This window comes from Panthera onca, chromosome B1 (assembly GCF_046562875.1).
Source record: "Panthera onca isolate mPanOnc1 chromosome B1, mPanOnc1 haplotype 2, whole genome shotgun sequence".
NCBI lineage: Eukaryota > Metazoa > Chordata > Mammalia > Carnivora > Felidae > Panthera > Panthera onca.
Window position 1 is genome coordinate 134099956 of NC_138342.1, and position 18376 is coordinate 134118331.

At 35.3% G+C, this 18376-nt stretch overlaps 1 protein-coding gene across 2 annotated transcripts in view; it reads right to left on the reverse strand.

Annotated features, from left to right (window-relative positions):
* Positions 1–18376, reverse strand: part of PDGFC (platelet derived growth factor C) — a 204180-nt gene that overhangs the window by 87284 nt on the left and 98520 nt on the right. For both annotated transcript variants that reach the window (XM_060653910.3, XM_060653911.3), the window contains exon 2: positions 3073–3268. In XM_060653910.3, coding sequence (XP_060509893.1) covers positions 3073–3268 — 196 coding nt within the window. The remainder of the gene's footprint in view (positions 1–3072; positions 3269–18376) is intronic.

Genomic DNA, 18376 nt, shown 5'->3' on the forward strand with positions numbered 1-18376 from the left:
TCTCTCAAAAATAAAATAATCATAATTTTTTTAAAAAAGAAAAGCAAAATTTAAATAGCCAAGCAGTCTACTAAGAACCGTATAAAAGATATGAACAGACATTTCACAGAAAAGTAAATATGAGTGGGCAATAATAATATAAAAATTTATCAACCTCATTAGTAATCAGAAAACAAAAATAAAAATTAATATTGAGGTACAATTTTATACTTTCCATACTACCAAAAATGAAAAGAATGACAACCAAAAGGTTGTTGAGAATGTGGTGTAACAGAAATATTTGCATATTGTTGGTAGAAATATAAATTGGTCATTTTAAAAATCAACTTAACTCTACCTACTAACATTGAAAATGTAAATGCATTAAGACAGCAATGTGGTTCTTAGATATAGACTCAGAATTTTTTTTTCTTGCACTTTCAGACAAGGAGAACAAGCCAAACATTCATCAAGTAGAAAAGACCAAAAACGTTCACCATACACCAGAATACTATGCATCAAGGAAAACAAATGATCTAAGCTATCTGCGTCAACATGAACTGACGTTAAAATATCACATTTTTCAGTTTAAATACAGTATTATCCCATTGATCTATATTTCAAACACTGGCAAAAAAAAAAAATAACCAACTTACTCTTTATAGGAAAGTACATAGAGAAATGGACAATCGTAAAATTATAGAGAAAATCAGTAGACGGGGGAAAAAACGCTTAGAACAATGATTATATTCGCAGGGACAAGAAGAAGGTGTAATTAGGGAGGAACAAGGGAAAGGAGGTTCAGAATTATTGAAAGTGTCACTTTTCTTAAGTTGAGCCTAATAATGAGTAAAGCTCAGTCACAAGTTAGGCGAGGCATGCTGGATGATGGTTTAATTTTTGTTACTTAACTACTAATATACATCACACACACATGCATATAATGCCTCTCCTGTAACACAACCTCCCAGACGCGCAGGCGTTAAGTGGCCCGTTTGGCGTTGACCTGTAGGAACAGGAACTAGAGAACGTGGCACAAGAAGGGCTAACATTCTGGCTACTGCTGTTGATGTCTCTGACCCAGAAGACTCCTGTCTTTGGTCAGCATGCACGAAACTGTTGTAGATTAACGTGCTAAGATTTTTCAAGGAGAGCAAAATCTTAAAGCCATCATAATTTTTAACAAGGCTATGGAATCCAGCATATGAAAAGAAGCCAGGAGGCGCAGTCTAGCATGGTGAAAAACTATCTACATGTGTGTTAGGAAAAATGGATCTTAGCATTTGTTTAGGCATAAAATATGAATGGTATCTAGGGCTGCTACTTTCCTTCTCTGGTCTGTTTCCTTATCCATAAAATGAAGGGTTGAATAACAGTCTCTAAAGGCAGCTAGAATAGCTTCCAGTTCTCAAAGTCAAAGATTACAGATGTAAGAGAAAAAAAAAATAACATGAAATGCATAGTCACAGAAGAAATGTGAAAAAAAGTCATTACACAAATGTTAAAGATACAAACTGTGATGACAGCAAGTACAAAGTTTATTTCATCTGCATTGAAATATTTATCTGTAATATACCATAAAGTGAAAATTCTCTTTTAACTTGTATATCAAAGAGAAAACAACCCCACAAAGAAGCTCAAGTAAAATATTTTCATGATATACAAATGCCATTGAAGTGAAAAGTCTTCATAAGACCACCCAACCTTGACAAGTGTATTCACATAGGATTTAAAGAGTAATATTTGTATGACATACAGTAGGTGGTCTTTTGCGTGGGTGAAAGACTCCAGCTGACTTTGGTTCATGAATGCCTCTAGGAGAATTATGATGAATTTCTACCTGGCAGACCATAATGTTAGTCTAAACTTCTAATTCTGCTTTCAGAATTGCATTTCTTCTTTGTGACGAAATAGCCAAATTTCTTTAATCCTGCGTGTGTGTGTAAGCATCCGTATGTGTATTTAGGTAGTATGCACCCATGGGCACTGCTTTTTCTTTTAAATACTTATTGTTTATTTTATTGACTTGGCTATTGGGAAGAGAAAATGCAAAATTTTCAGCACTAATCATAACTTAGGTTTTCTGGCACAACTACATTTCTTTATTTGGCTTTTCTTTCTCTACGCGTCATGTCAAATTGTTTTATTCTATATGTACTTTGTGCCATAAGTTACTTCAAACCATTTTCAGTAGATGAACCAATGAATGCATATGTACAGTATGTGTCTCCTGATTTTAAATGAAACATAGCTTAAATAAGGTAAATTTCTTGGATCATCAGAAAAACATGAGAAAAACAGAACAAAAGATGCCATTTGAAATCACATCATTACGCTGGAGAGGATGTGGAGAAACGGGAACCCTCTTGCACTGTTGGTGGGAATGCAAACTTGTGCAGCCGCTCTGGAAAACAGTGTGGAGGTTCCTCAAAAAATTAAAAATAGACCTACCCTATGACCCAGCAATAGCACTGCTAGGAATTTGCCCAAGGGATACAGGAGTGCTGATGCATAGGGACACTTATACCCCAATATTTATAATAGCACTTTCAACAATAGCCATTCTGTGGAAAAAGCCTAAATGTCCATCAACTGATGAATGGATAAAGACATTGTGGTTTATATACACAATGGAGTACTACGTGGCAATGAGAAAGAACGAAATATGGCCCTTTGTAGCAACGTGGATGGAACTGGATAGTATTATGCTAAGTGAAATAAGTCATACAGAGAAAGACAGATACCATATGTTTTCACTCTTATGTGGATCCTGAGAAACTTAACAGAAACCCATGGGGGAGGGGAAGGGAAAAAAAAGACATTAGAGTGGGAGAGAGCCAAAGCATAAGAGACTCTTAAAAACTGAGAACAAACTGAGGGTTGATGGGGGGTGGGAGGGAGGGGAGAGTGGGTGATGGGTATTAAAGAGGGCATCTTTTGGGATGAGCACTGGGTGTCGTATGGAAACCAATTTGACAGTAAATTTCATATATTGAAAAAAATAAAATAAAATCACATCATTAAAATGAAGCAACTTGAAAAACTACAACAGTCGTTACACTCTGTTTGAATTTCAAGAATATGGTAACTTACTTGCATATGTCATCTTCTGGGTCTTCAAGCCCAAATCTCTCATCAAATGTAAGCTGTATCCAAACATTTTCTTCTACTGCTACTAATCTCCATACCAAGACCATATTTCTTGGATAAGTATGAGGAAACCTCGGGCTGTGAATACTTCCATTAGTAGACACAGTAATAATTCTCTCATGCTGGGGATCTTGTACTCCTAAAGCAAAAATAGAGGCATAGACACACATTTAGAACAGACATCTCGAAAACTGCAGGTTTCAAAATAAACGTTTGCTCTATCATCCATATTTTAACCCAAACAAGTGTTGGGTATGTCTCACACAACAGAAACCAAGTATCACTCTTTTCAGAACTCACCCAGAAAAACAAAGAATTATTATTATTTTTTATTTTTCTAATATTCATTTTTGAGACAGAGAGAGACAGAGTGCAAGGAGGGCTGGAGCAGAGAGAGAGGGGGACACAAAATCCGAAGCAGGCTCCCGGGCCTGAGCTATCAGCATGGAGCCTGACGTGGGGCTCAAACTCACAAACTGCGAGATCATGACCTGAGCCAAGATCGGACACTTAACTGACTGAGCTGCCCAGGCACCCCAAAAAGGAACTATTTTAACAATATTGAATAAAAACCTCAGTACTTTTATACTTGAAAGAACATAACACATTAGTCTTAATTATTGAAATGTCAAACTACCAACTCATGGATTCCTGAAATCATAACAAAGCCGACTTAAGGCCCTCATCCTCTAAGAACTTATCAAATATGAGTCATATTAAAAAGAAACTTGCATTTAATTCTATTTTTAAAAATACAAACAGTGGGGCACGTGGGTGGCTCAGTGGGTTGAGTGTCCGACTTCGGCTCGGGTCATGATCTCACAGCTCGTGGATTCGAGCCCCGCTTCGGACTCTGTGCTGACAGCTCAGAACCTGGATCCTGCTTTGGATTCTGTGTCTCCCTCTCTCTCTGCCCATCCCCCACTCATGCTCTGTCTCTCTCTGTCTCAAAAATAAAATTAAAAAAAAATGTTTTTAAATACAAATAGTGAATTTGCCCCCATTCTTCAGCAGTGATTGTAGCAACTGTTCATTGAGTATTTATGTTACTCAAATTACATTATTTCACATTGATAAAATGCAATTTAAGACTACTTTTCTTAGAAATTTCTTGAATTTGGGGTGCCTGGGTGGCTCAGTCGGTTAAGCGGCCGACTTCGGCTCAGGTCATGATCTCGCGGTCCGTGAGTTCGAGCCCCGCGTCGGGCTCTGTGCCGACAGCTCAGAGCCTGGAGCCTGTTTTGGATTCTGTGTCTCCCTCTCTCTGCCCCTCCCCCGTTCATGCTCTGTCTCTCTCTGTCTCAAAAATAAATAAACGTTAAAAAAAAATTAAAAAAAAAAAGAAATTTCTTGAATTTAAAAGACTGAATATCAAGGGTCATGTATTAGCTGTTAGATTTTGAGGTTAAAGAATAACCTGTCTTATTGCTAAAAAAAAAATAATAACTTTAGTAAGTTGAAGTTATGATTCTTCAAGCAGCTTTTTCATTCTCTTAAACTTGGCTATTTCAACAATCAGTCTGGTAAGTATTATTTTATATGGTCAGGGTTGGAAGACAGGGTTAAGACCAATATAAGTTCTTTGAATATATACCAGTGTGCATTATGAAGAAAAATCATCATATTAGTAAATATGTGTTAGTTGCCACAGAATTTTTAAATTAAATCATTTAATGTCGCCATTCTCCTCAGTAATAAGTAACCTATTCAGAAACATGCTCTCTCTTATTGGATGCTAATATTTAATACTGCTATTGGCTATATTAACTTGTATGAAATAATCAATACTTCTTTTATGCACATAATTTAGCACCAATCTATCTCCTGAGAACATAGATGGATCTATCAAGTTAGATGAATTCTTTTCTATTCTGGCAAATTTTCTTTTAAAAATGATGAAAACAGGGGTGACTGGGAGGCTCAGTCGGTTGAGCATCCGACTTCAGCTCAGGTCATGATCTCGCGGTCTGTGAGTTCAAACCCCGCTGTGCTGACGGCTCAGAGCCCAGAGCTTGTTTCAGATTCTCTCTCCCTCTCTCTCTGCCCCTCCCCCACTCATGCTCTGTGTCTCTCTCTCTCATCAAAAATAAATAAATATTAAAAAAATTTTTCTTAAAAATATAAAAAATAAATAAAAATCATGAAAATTTAGGGGCGCCTGGGTGGCTCAGTAGGTTGAGCGTCCGACTTTGGCTCAGGTCATGATCTCATGGTTCATGAGTTCAAGCCCCACATCGGGCTCTGTGCTGACAGCTCAGAGCCTGGAGCCTGCTTCAGATTCTGTGTCTCCCTCTCTCTCTGCCCCACCCCTGCTCATGCTCTGTCTCTGTCTCTCAAGAAGTGAATGGCTTCACTTAGATTGGCTACAATTTATTATTTGCTCCATTTTGTCTAAAAACATGTCTGATATAAACCGAGGCACTCATTACAAATATAGCAGTGTATGTTTTTCATATACAATCTAGAAAAACGAATAGCTACGAAAAGATCTGAATTCTATTTTGATAACCTCAGTCACAAAAGATCATTGCCAAAATGTATACACTTAAATGGAGTTTACATCTTTTTTTTTTCTTTATAATTCACATTTCCACGACACTCTAATTAAACATAATTTAAAGACCAAACATCTAGGTCTCCTCTGTGGTCAAAGAATAGTAAACTTCCTTGTAAGTTACTGCTCCCGAAAACTCATCTCTAAATGCAGTGAGGTTTGCCACCAAACACATAGGATTTACACCGGATTGTCAAACTTTCATGTGAATCTCAAACAACCAGGGCTATAATCAGAAAAAAAAAAAAAAAAAAAACAACCACACACACACACATTAAGTTCTACTAAATTAGGAGTCTACATCTGTAGTTTCATTGTTTAAAAAATAATCTTTGTAAACATATAACTTTACTAGTATTTTAAGGAAAAGACAAGTATATATTCTATGACTATTTTATTGAACATGTACGATCCACTGGACAGTACACTCAAAGAAAAGTAGCAAAGAAATAAAACCAGTGTTTTTAGGCAAACCACTAAAGTATTTACAACACACTCCTGGCAATGTATTCTAAAGAGGAATCAATCTTGGTTCATCTTAGATAGTGAATTTAGCATGAAAAATGAAAATATATATGAACACTAAATTTAAAAATTTATAATTATATACCCTTTCACATTATCTTGCCCAGCCCCTCTTAAGGAAAAATTATTGAAAACTAAAGCGAATCAAAAATAGAAAAAAAAAAAAGGAAGAAGGAGATAATAGTGTAAATACTAATAAAACACTAATTGGAAAAGATACCTGCTTCTCCTCATGTTCACTGCAGCATCGTTTACAATAGCTAAGACATCGAAACAACTTAAGAGTCCCCTGATGGGTGAATGGACAAAGGAAATGTGCTTTATATACACAATAGAATATTAGCCATAAAAAGGAAAAGAAACTGCAATCTGCAACAACATGGATGGACCTTGAGGGCATTATAATAAAATAAGTCAGACAGAGAAAGATACTTTACGATCTCACATGTGGAATGTTAGAAAAAAAAAAACAAAACAAAAAAGGATCTCATAGATACAGAGAACAGACTGGTGATCACCAGAGGTAGAGTGGAGGGTGGGTGAAATGGGTGAAGGGGGGTGGGGTCAAAAGGCACAAACGTCCAGTTACAAAATAAATCATGGGATGTAATGTACTATACAACATGGTGACTACAGGTAATAATACTATGCTGTATATTTATAATTTGCTAAGAGTGTAAATCTAGTAAGTTCTTATCTCACACACACACGCACACACACAAATTTTAACTATGTATGATAATGGATGTTACCTAGACTTATTGTGGCTATCATTTTGCAGTGTATACAGGTATCATATCATTATACTGTGCACCTGGAACTAATATAATGTTATATATCAATTATACCTCAATAAAAATAATAATGTAAATACTGTAAAATTGTTGACTACATATGTACATATATTTCAATGATATATAATCATGTATCTATATTATTCAATTATTTTAGCATTAAGTCAAAGCAATTTCATAATATTTGCCATGCATTTTGTAGTATTAGTCCCCTTAAAGACATGTTTACAATGACGGAAAGAGGGTAAGAATAAGAAAAACGTAACAAGCAATAAAAATTATAATACTTAAAAATGTTTTAAAAAGAACTGAAGAAAGAGGTTTCTAGATAATATCTAAATAATGTGCAACTCATAATGGGTAACATTTTACCTAATGTAAACAACAAATGTCTCTAATCTTGGTTAGTTTTGGAGTTCTGAAGAAATCTGTTCCTGTTCCATATAGGCAACTGTAGAGACAGGTCACCTGTAAACTGGTAGACTTCCCAGACATCCTGTGAAATTTCTGATGTGTTTACTTCCAAATGTACATTATTCTGAAATTACGTTTTTTTTTACAAAAATGTTTCTCTAATAGTTGCGTCTCTTTCCAAATCCTTACTTAATAAATACACGTATTTATTGGTCTTATTTGTGCTTTGCTCTGTTCAGTTTCTTTTCTTTCTTTTTTCTTTTTTTTTTTTTTGTCTATAATAATCCTTCTTTATCCTATTCTTATTAATTTGTTTATATAGATATCCCTGCTTTTGCTCTCATTAACTCTCAATTAACAAACTTCAATTTTAATAATAGTCAAACTCATATGATACACATACACATGTGCACAGTTTTACTGACTCCTTTAGCTGGTGCCTTTTTGCCTAGAAAACCCAGAATAATCCCGTCCTAATCTTACCTGATTCTGTATAGAGAAGACAAGCTTGAGCACCATAATGCAAACAAATCTCTTTCCATAAGTTCCAATGTACATAGAAGTACCCTATTTTTACGTTTAATATTTAAAATTCTGACTATTCATACGAAAGTACAATGATATACTACATAGGCTCAATCTACTGTTTCCCATACCTTAAAAACAACAGCAAAATAAAACAAAGGCAATCAACAGCGCTGGCTCCCTCGACTGTTTACAGATTATAATACATTTTCACTAAGGAAAAAGAAAATAATGGTTTTAAGTAAACCATAAAACAAATATAATTATTTAAGATATGCTCCATTGAGATTCTTGAATTTATCCCAGAAGATTTATCATTTTACTCCCCAAGGGAATGAATAGTCAAAAAACTTACATATTAGAAACCTCTTATGTTTCATGCTCTGTTCCAGGTGACTGGGATATCACAAACGAAACAAAGCCTTGTCCTCTTAATGTGACAACTTTTAGGACTATACATTAATGTTATTCCTAAGCTAGGTATAGTAGTGAACTAACCTTCAGCTACCAGAACATTCAGATGTTACCTCTTTCAGGATTCCATCTTTGACTTCCACTATAACATTCCTTTAGGACTGCCTATTTTAATCATAATGTATGGGTTTACCTTTCGTACCTCCCACCACACTATTCATTCCTAAAAGACAAACAAGCATGTTACTGAATCCAAAAGCTAACCACTGTCTACCTCTGTGCCTTGCCCATGGCACTACCTAACACATATTGATCGTATAAAAAAATGATATCCCAGAACACGGCAGAAAACAAATTTCCCTATTATTTCAACATTCCATTCTTCATTCTTAAGATCACAGTGACTGCACATGATAAGGATAAGAAAATTTTACAATTGACACTCCCTCTAAGTAAGGTCCTTTAATTCATATTTGATATCTTACTCAAAGTTCATCTATTATAGCTACATACGTATTTCAGCTGAAGGTGATAGGTCACAGAGATTTGCCATTTTCTTAACATGCTTATTTTAAGAAAATAGAACATGTTCTATAATTTTACCACACTCTGAGATTTCCATAATTATAATCATTAACTTAACTCTGAAGTATGAATAAACTGATGATAAAATGTTATTTTAGGCAAGACACTTAATATCAGAATTTCCTTTTTTAAACTAAAGATAATCATAAACTGTTTTAAAGTTTAAATGAAATGATAACTCTAAATTCATCACCTTGATAATTGTAAATCAGTATGGATGTAAAGGAGAAACCTTGTCTATCATATTCTGTCTAATTAAAATACAATGAGAGAAAATTCACTATCAGGTATCAAAGGTTTGTGATGCCAGTGAATAGATTGCTATGTAAGATAATGCAACATCGGTCATATGTACAAGGATTCTAATTTTGCAAAGATCAAGTTAATTAAGCAAGAATCGGTGATGTTTAGGCAGTGATTTCAAATTTCTGATTTCCTTCTACAGGTTGATTAGGAGGGGGAAAAAACGTTTATAGAAATTTTGCCATTTCCTTGACCTGAAACTATCTTCAATAAAACATTTAAATTATTTTGCATTTAGAGACATACAAGAATTCACCCATTAGCTGCCTATCTAACCAGAATCAATGACAAGAAGGGGCGGGGGGTCTTTGTTCAGGAAGTTCACAGCAAATCCTCCATATGCAATAAGAAAAAAGTTAATATGGTGAGCATATCCTCAACATCCCATCACTACTGTGAAGCAGCTACTGGAAAAGAAAGGCTGGGATTGACCCTCCCCAGAATTGTGCCTGGAAAACCAACATAAGCCCATTTCCCTCACTGCATGGATCATTTTGATGGGTCAATCAGAGTGAATCCAATGGCTTTTTTTCAACAGTTGGGGTTGAGATCATTTGGGGCAGAAGAAGTGAGATCCAGACTTGTGTAGCCATTAAGCTTGTAACAGAATCCAATCTGAACAAAAAGTTAATGCAGAGAATTAGGCAGATAAATGGCAGCACAGAAAGATGGTGCTAGCCCCAGCTCAAACCACACAGTGAGTTCATGCCATCTCTTGGCTTCTCAGGTACATGTCTAAATAAATCACTTTTATTACTTAAGCCAGTTAGAATTAGAATTTTTTACACTTGCAACCAAAATCATCATATAGCGAACATGTTTGGGTTTGCCTGGGGTGGCCTTCCTTTAGGCCTCTTGTCCTGGTGTGATTATTATTAGTGTTCCCTTTTCACATTCTAAAATATCTGAATTAACATCATAAATAACAGCTAGTAATATCTATAAAATTTTTCTGGTACTGAGGCATGAGATACTGAATGGTAAAGATTTGACAGTGTGGTATTTTAGCCTTAAGGTAATGGTAAAAATAATCTAATTTGATTTTACACAATGGGATACTACATTTTCAAATGAAGGCTCAATTATGAAAGATAAATGGGCAATGACATTAGCTATTATGCCACAGGATAAATAGCCAAGTATATAAGCACAGAATCCCTGTGAAGCCTTTTACACACCAATTAATAATGAATACAATTGTATACCCACACCATTATAGTGAACCATGTTTAGGCAATAGTATTATTTTCTATCCTGTGTTAAGCTGTGCATTTTTAGCCACCCCAAAGAGGCCAAAGTAGAATAGAACTAAATTAGGAGTAATTCACATTACAAAAGAAACATTCCCTTTAAAGATTCACTATTGATTTCATTTTTCAATAGTTAATCAACTCTCCTGTTGAATTAAAACTATTATTCAATGTAGAAAGTTTACACAAAATATCAGAAGCTCTGAAATATTTTAAGCAGGATACATTTATGTGAAATAATATAATTATGACAAAAACTGGCCGATGTCACTAAGCACAAATTCATAATACATAGACAAACAAACAAGCTAACTTAAGAGAAAATATGATCACTAAAGAACCTCATCTGTTTTGAAGACTCAACATCTGTCCATTTTCTATCTACGCTGGACATATAATTTACGACATTCGGATTGGAGTTTACAAGCAATTTCAAATATGGAAGTAGCTACCTATTTCTTTGTGAACATACAATGGATATATACAGTACAGACATTCTGATGGGAAGATGTTTAAAATTCATCCATGAAAATACTAATGAAAAGGTAATCTTTACAAACTTAACTCTCTCACAGAAAAAAAATGCAAGTAAGGCCATTAGTTTATGCCTTTAGTGACTGTTTAAAATATTTTTAAAATTCTTTTTTAGGGGTGCCTAAGTGGCTCAGTCGGTTGAGCGTCCGACTTCAGCTCAGGTCATGATGTCGCAGTCCGTGGGTTCGGCCCCGTGTGGGGCTCTGTGCTGACAGCTCACAGCCTGGGGCCTGCTTCGAATTCTGGGTCTCCCTCTCTCTCTGCCCCTCCCCCACTCGTTCGTTCTCTCTCTCTGTCAAGAATAAATAAACATTAAAAAATTTTTTTTTAAATTCTTTTTTAGGCTAAGTTTTCAATTAGGCACATAAATGATTCCTAAGAAACAACAAAATTGGACTATATTTATTTCAGTCTTTACAATTGCTGAAAAATAAGACTTTACTGCTTCCCACTTATGTTTAGTCTTTCCTGTTCACAGGTGAATGCATATAACATGTAAGTAATAAGCCCACGATTCTCTTATGCATAATATGAAAGGCAGTAAAAATAATAAATCCAATCACTTCTTTACAAAACATGTCCTCCTCCCTTATGTTTTAAATGCTACTAAATGTTGTTGATAAGTGATAAAGCGTTTGCATTTCCATATACAACATCTGAGATTTACACATCATATGGGGAGCAAGATCTTGGGTTTCAGCAGTTAATTCCACACAGCGGCATCAAGAATAAATGGAGAGCAATTATACTGGGACATGATTGCCCCTCAAAGGCTAGCTAATAAGTTTAAACAAACTACGATCATAAATGTTCTAATCTTTCTGCCCTGCTGGAAAACATCATTTCCCCATCCCACACCACCCTCAACAAGTCTTGTCAATTTTCAAGTAATGTTAAGATATAAATAAAATATAAACGTTAAGGCTCTTTAAAGAAATGAAAGTCTTAAGTTAACGGTAGGAAAATAGGTTGCCTGAATTACTTCTCAAAGCAATGATATTTTTTTAAATTTTTTTAACCTTTATTTTTGAGACAGAGAGAGATGGAGCATGAATGGGGGAGGGGCAGAGAGAGAGGGAGACACAGAATTGGAAGCAGGCTTCAGGCTCTGAGCCATCAGCCCAGAGCCGATGCGGGGCTCGAACTCACGGACCGTGAGATCGTGACCTGAGCTGAAGTCGGACGCTTAACTGACTGAGCCACCCAGGCGCCCCAAAGCAATGATATTTTTAATTGGCTTGAATATATCCATTAACAGCATTCTTTAGCAATAGCTAGCTTTCTAGCAACAGTGTCAAAATTAAACCGAAGATCCTGAGGCAAAATGTCTAAAAAGAGAAGCTGAACCTACGTTAGAACAGATTCGAGAGGCAGGCACACTTTTATTCAAAACAGGGACTGAACTGGACTCTAAGGGCTCTAGCAGAAGTTTCTTTTGTGAGGAGAGATTCTTCTTCAACACCTCGTTATCATTCGTTTTTTCAACCGTATTGAAAAATACCTACTTCCCTACCATCTGATCTCAGAGAAGACTTTGAGGATATAACTGTCAGGTTGGACATTGTCAGAGGCCACAAGAAGATTTGAGAGTCCTTCTTTATGGTATTTGCACTGTTTGTAAGAGTGTAATCCCCCAGCCAGCAAATGGACCAGCTGCATTCATGACCTCCCAGCCAGTAAACAGACCTGTTTGAACATAGCATTTCCTTGAAAATTCTTGTCCGTGAAACCCAGTTTTGATGTTGAAAATTCTCTACCTATGTTTCCTCTAAGTCCATCCATTCCTCTTCCAAGAGAAGTGGAACACTGTCCCCCGAAATGGAAAAAAAAAAAAAGATACAGAAACAAATGCCTGGGAGGTCAAGGAGAGCAGGAGAAAACTAAGAGGAAAAAAGAAAACTTATACTTAAATTAACTGCAGCAAGTTTAACAGTATTAATTATCTTGACAAATGGCTATTACTTTTATTCTCACGTTGAGATAGGGCTCTTTAAGAAAGATATGCACTACATAAGCCTTAAGAAAAACTAAACTGCATGATGTAAATTTACACAGATCTATTTCTGTACATCTCCACAAACTATCAACCATTTTATAGCAGTTCTCATACTTCACAATTTGACTACAATATTGTATTCTCATTAAGTCAACTAGAATAAAACAACACAAGTCAACCGAAACAAGCAAAAAAATTCTGATGAGGCAATATACCAATAAAACAAAAACAAAACCTGATACAAGTGTGTATTGAAACTTGTAGTCATTAACAAGAAACTTTTCATTCAGTACTTTCTGCCAAAAGAAAATACTTATAAATGAAGGATGAAAAACAACGTACAAAAAAAGTCTAAGAAACACCAGAATCATCCCTTACACGTGGAGAAACACAATTCTACTCTCTCTACACCACAAGAGTCAGACTAAAATGCCAGGGGAAACTATCCTTTAACATATCAGGGAACAGAGAAATGAGAATAGAGACTTTTCAGTGAGCCCACTACAGTTTGAAGATCATTAGGAATATGAAAACAACACTCGGGCACTGGAATGACCGGATAAAAAATTTACAAATACAGGGGTAGAAAAGACTCCCATTATGAAAGAAAGACATTCACATCTATACAACCTGTGTTGAAAAAAGCAGGTAAGAGCAGTATACCACCTAAACAAATCCTCTTCTTTAGTATGTATGGTTCAGCATATCAACCTTAATTATGTGAGAATACGTTAGAGCGCATGATAAGAAAAGTTTCAAAATTCAGAGTAAATAAAAATATATGTTTTGCTTACCTTTTAAATGTTCTTTCTCCTCTTTTCTATGCCAGTCCAGATGCTTGGGTATAGTTCCTCCCTGCCAGTAGACGGAGATAGTAAAATTGAGTCTTTTGGTGACCTCGCATCCTAATCTAGGTGGTTCAGAATCTTCAGTTTCAGATTTTGGAAGTAAAAAAATTTGAATGATTGAAAAGACACATAAAGCTTGTAAAAATTATTATGTGAGTCAGTTAAATGAACTTTTATTCATGGTCATTCGTACCAATCTTTAAGGGAGAGGGTCTTGGCTGGCATAGAAAAAAATAAAAGAAAGAGCATTATTTTGTAGGATATATTCCCTTGACTCTTCATTCTTCCCAGAGTTTGCTCATTTACTTAACAAATATCTACTGAATATCACTCATTAGTAGGCTGCAAGTTACTAGCCAGATGCTTTCACATACATTATTTATTTAATGTTTTTAACAACCCTGTGAAGTAATTATCATCCCCAACAATCTTGTCCCAGAAACTGTATCTTTTTTAGTTCCACATGGTGAGCTGACTCTTGCTTGCCAAGTTTCTGCAGTCTTCCTGATGTTCAGTTAATGGCTTCACAGATTTAGGGAGAATGAGTTTCTTCCTCCTACTGATAAAGGAGACCTTGAAGTTGTTGAAAACTCACTTGCCATTGATAAAAACTGTTTATGATTTATTTTGTTTCAAATTAATACATGTCCTCTAAAAGCTTCCAGGAAGAAATTCAAAGGATAAGTTATAGCCATTTTACAGAGGTTAAACTGATCATCTGAAACGTAATGGGGTTCACGGGAATAGCGCTGAATGAGATAGTTTTTCTTTGAGAAATTGTGCATTTAAGATCAAATTCATTGGGATAAACATTAAAGTTTGTGATTACCAATAATCACTTATAAGAATAATAAAATTAGTAACATTTTCCAAAGCTAGTAGAGGGTACTGGTACCTCCTGAGGACAATAAAGGAGCAGTCTAGAAGAAATTCAAAACTGATTTGAATACTGATGACATCACAAAATAAGTGGTTCTATTTTCCTTACTCAGTTTCGGAAGCAATTCTATTTGTTAATTAAATAGAATATGTCCCTTATACTTATCACAAATAAAGCCTGGGTTTCACTATTCCTGGTAGTCATGGTCTGCAAGGTGATTCCAACATAATACACCTTGGGCAGATCAGGTAGTACACAGCCACTCGAACAGAAATACCAAGTTTGATCAAGAATGGCTGATTAAAATAAAACCACTCACTTTTTACACAGTTGCCTTAATCACTCTGCCCAAATGAGTAAGGCAATGATATATCTCTGTATAGTTCTTACAGAACTCTGCCCAAATGAATAAGGCAATGATATATCTCTGTATAGTTCTTACAATAATTTTCAGATTATAGAACACTTTCTTACACTATTTTTTCTATCCCACAACCTTAAAAACCAAATGCACTATGCAAGCTTTATTATTGTGAGAATAGTGTTGGTTGGCACAGTAAGTTGATCATATAACTTCTTGTCCACACTAATACATTTTTAGGAATAAAGGAGGATGGTATTCTTAATTGTGTCCCCAATTAATGGTCCCTAGAAAATACGGACATATGACTACCCTAATGAAAAATGACAACATTAAGCTTCAATCCAGAGCTTTTGAGTCTAAATCCTATATTCTTTTCACTCTGCCAGGAAATCTTTCAACATCTATGTGATTAATTTTTAAGCATATGTTTTCCTATTAGTATCCTTGTTCAACATAGCCCACTGAGAGCTTTTTCTTTCTTTTCATAAACTTGGTAATATTATTACATTTATAGTACTTTATTTAAGGTAAGCTAAAACAAAAAAAGAGATTCTGAAACCTTTTCCGTTTAACTGCTTTTTAATGGGTTGTGAGGTGTTTCTACTATAACCAATGAAGCAGGAGACATTCTGACCAATTATTAGTGATTTGCTGGATTCTGGCTCCATTCCACTGTTCAGAACAATAGGTTTGACATTAATTCTATTCCTAACTGTAAACATTCTTCCAGAATTTGGTACTCCTTTAATTCTACATTAACTTAGAGATCATTTAAAACATGTTTAAGGATTAGGATTAAAAATTATGGAAAATGGGAACACCTGAGTGGCTCAGTCAGTTAAGCATCTGACTCTTGATCCTGGCTCAGATCATGATCTCATGGTTTCCTGGGTTAGAGCCCCGCCTTTGGCATTGCAAAGACAGCAGGAGTTGGCTTGGGATTCTCTCTCCCCCTCCCCCACTTGGGCACGCACTCTCTCTCTCAAAATAAATAATAAACATCAAAAAAAATTAAAAGAAATTATGAAAATGAAACTGTACTAAAACATAAACACTGCTTATCCTTCACTATGAATGCAAGTCTCGCCTGTCTATTCATTTACTTACTTGATTATTTAGTTTTTAAGTATCTGTATGTCATTCAATTAAACTCTAAAAGATTGTGGATTTTTGCCTATATTTTGGTTTGTTTGGTTTTCATTTTTGTTTGTTTTTACTGGTATTGAATCCCTGAAAGTACAACACAGTGACTCACACATAATAAATAACAAATGTTTGTTGACTGGCTGAACTGCCTAGGAATAAAGCCCATGTTGCACCTGCAAGTCTATTTAGAACAAAATTTTGTACATGAAAAGGATGAAATATGGCTTTATTCCTGGCCTGTCATTATTTTCCAACGATCGCTGGTTTGGGAAGAATTGACTAAAATCCCTCACATTATATGGAGAGAAACCAGCAGCCCATTGCATGCCATCAGATAGGTTTCTATGGAATAAAGTTATGTTAAGTTCATATTTGGAATTGCTTTGCCACGATTTCTAAAATGAAACTTCCAGCAACTGCAAGATTTCACATAAAGAGCATAATATTCAAGGAAAAAAAAATTGTTATTCCTTTCTGAAATCAAAAGTTAAGTATCTGTTTTGAAAAATAAGATCCCCAGTCTCCTGGCTAGACTTTGGAAACACACATATATACTAGGCAACACAAAATCTGAGATTTTTCTCTTCACAATTCCCTTTCTTACCACAATTCCAGGATCAAAATTTTAGTTAGCCTTATGCTTTAAATTTTCTGTGCCAGATGACAGGTATAAAGGGTAACGGTATGGTAGAGTAATACAGTAGCACCATTATGGTAAAGGGCATGCCAGCAGGATGATCTCGACAGAAGAATATAATAATGTAGGAAGTTTCCGAGACAAAAACAAACCTTGACATGATTTGCTAAATAATGTCTATAATCCTCTGTTCTTTTATAATTGCTCCAATTATAAAACTAGGCTTCAGAATTCCTCAAGTATGTTAAACTTCTGAACCAAGTATTTAAAAACAAGAACTAGGTTGTTTTTTTGTTTTGTTTTGTTTTTATCCTTTTAAACCAATGGGTTGAGAAAGTTTTGAGCATCTGATGAAAGATATGGGTGCTGAAACCAGAAAATTATATATCTAAAGACAAGCTATTGTACTTTTCACACGATGGCGTACAATTTCATAGATTTCATCCAGCCCCTAAAAACTACGTAGGAACCCTTTCATCTATGAAATCAAGGTTAAGAACACTGTCTCCAAAAATAACTTGTCCATTATAAAAGCAAAACAATGAGTTCTTATTCCAGAGTCAGGTGGGCTAACAGTGCCACTTCGGTAAAATCAGTGCAGAACAGTAACAGATTTAGTAATCAGGCATTAAAAAATAAATGCATTATAAAGGACTAACTTGAGTTTTGGAATGAGCTGGAAAAAAATTTAGATACGTGTATATATGGGTAGGTATTGTGTTTTTTTACATAAAAATAATGACAATATTTCACAAACTTCCAATGCAACTGTATAAACGTATTTAAAATATTTTCTAGAAAAAATGTACCTAAAATATGGAATTTAAAACAACAGCAGAATTCTTGACATACTGAAAAATGTATTATCTGATCTAAGGAAATTTTAAACATTTGTTATCAAGAAATTTACAGGGGCATCTGGGTGGCTCAGTAGGTTAAGTGTCCAACTCTCAATTTCAGCTCAGGTCATGATCTCACTGGTTTGTAAGATCAAGTCCCACCTAAGGGCTCTATGCTGTCATCACAGAGCCTGTTTAGGATTCTTTCTCTCTCTTTCTCTCTGCCCTTTCCCTGCATGCACACACGTGAGTTCTCTCTCTCTCCCTCTCTCTCTCTCTCTCTCAAAATAAATGAATAAACTTTAAAAAAGAGAAATGTATACATAAAAGAATATAGCAGATAATTTCATTACACTCTTACATTTACAAGAATTTATTTACTATCATACTTTTTAAGTGCGAAGGACAAGAGCAGGTGCCAATTTCGGAGCACTAATAGTGGATTAGAAACTGGTAGGCACTCACATGAACTATCTCACAGCAATGCTGTGAGACAGATTTTATCACCACTACTCTACCAAGGAGAACACTTCTAACCGGACCAAGACATCATGAACCAAGTAAAAACAACAACAAAATAACAAATGTGGGTCCCACCAGGGGAGATGCTCTGAGCTGCAGGAATGGATTGATGACAAA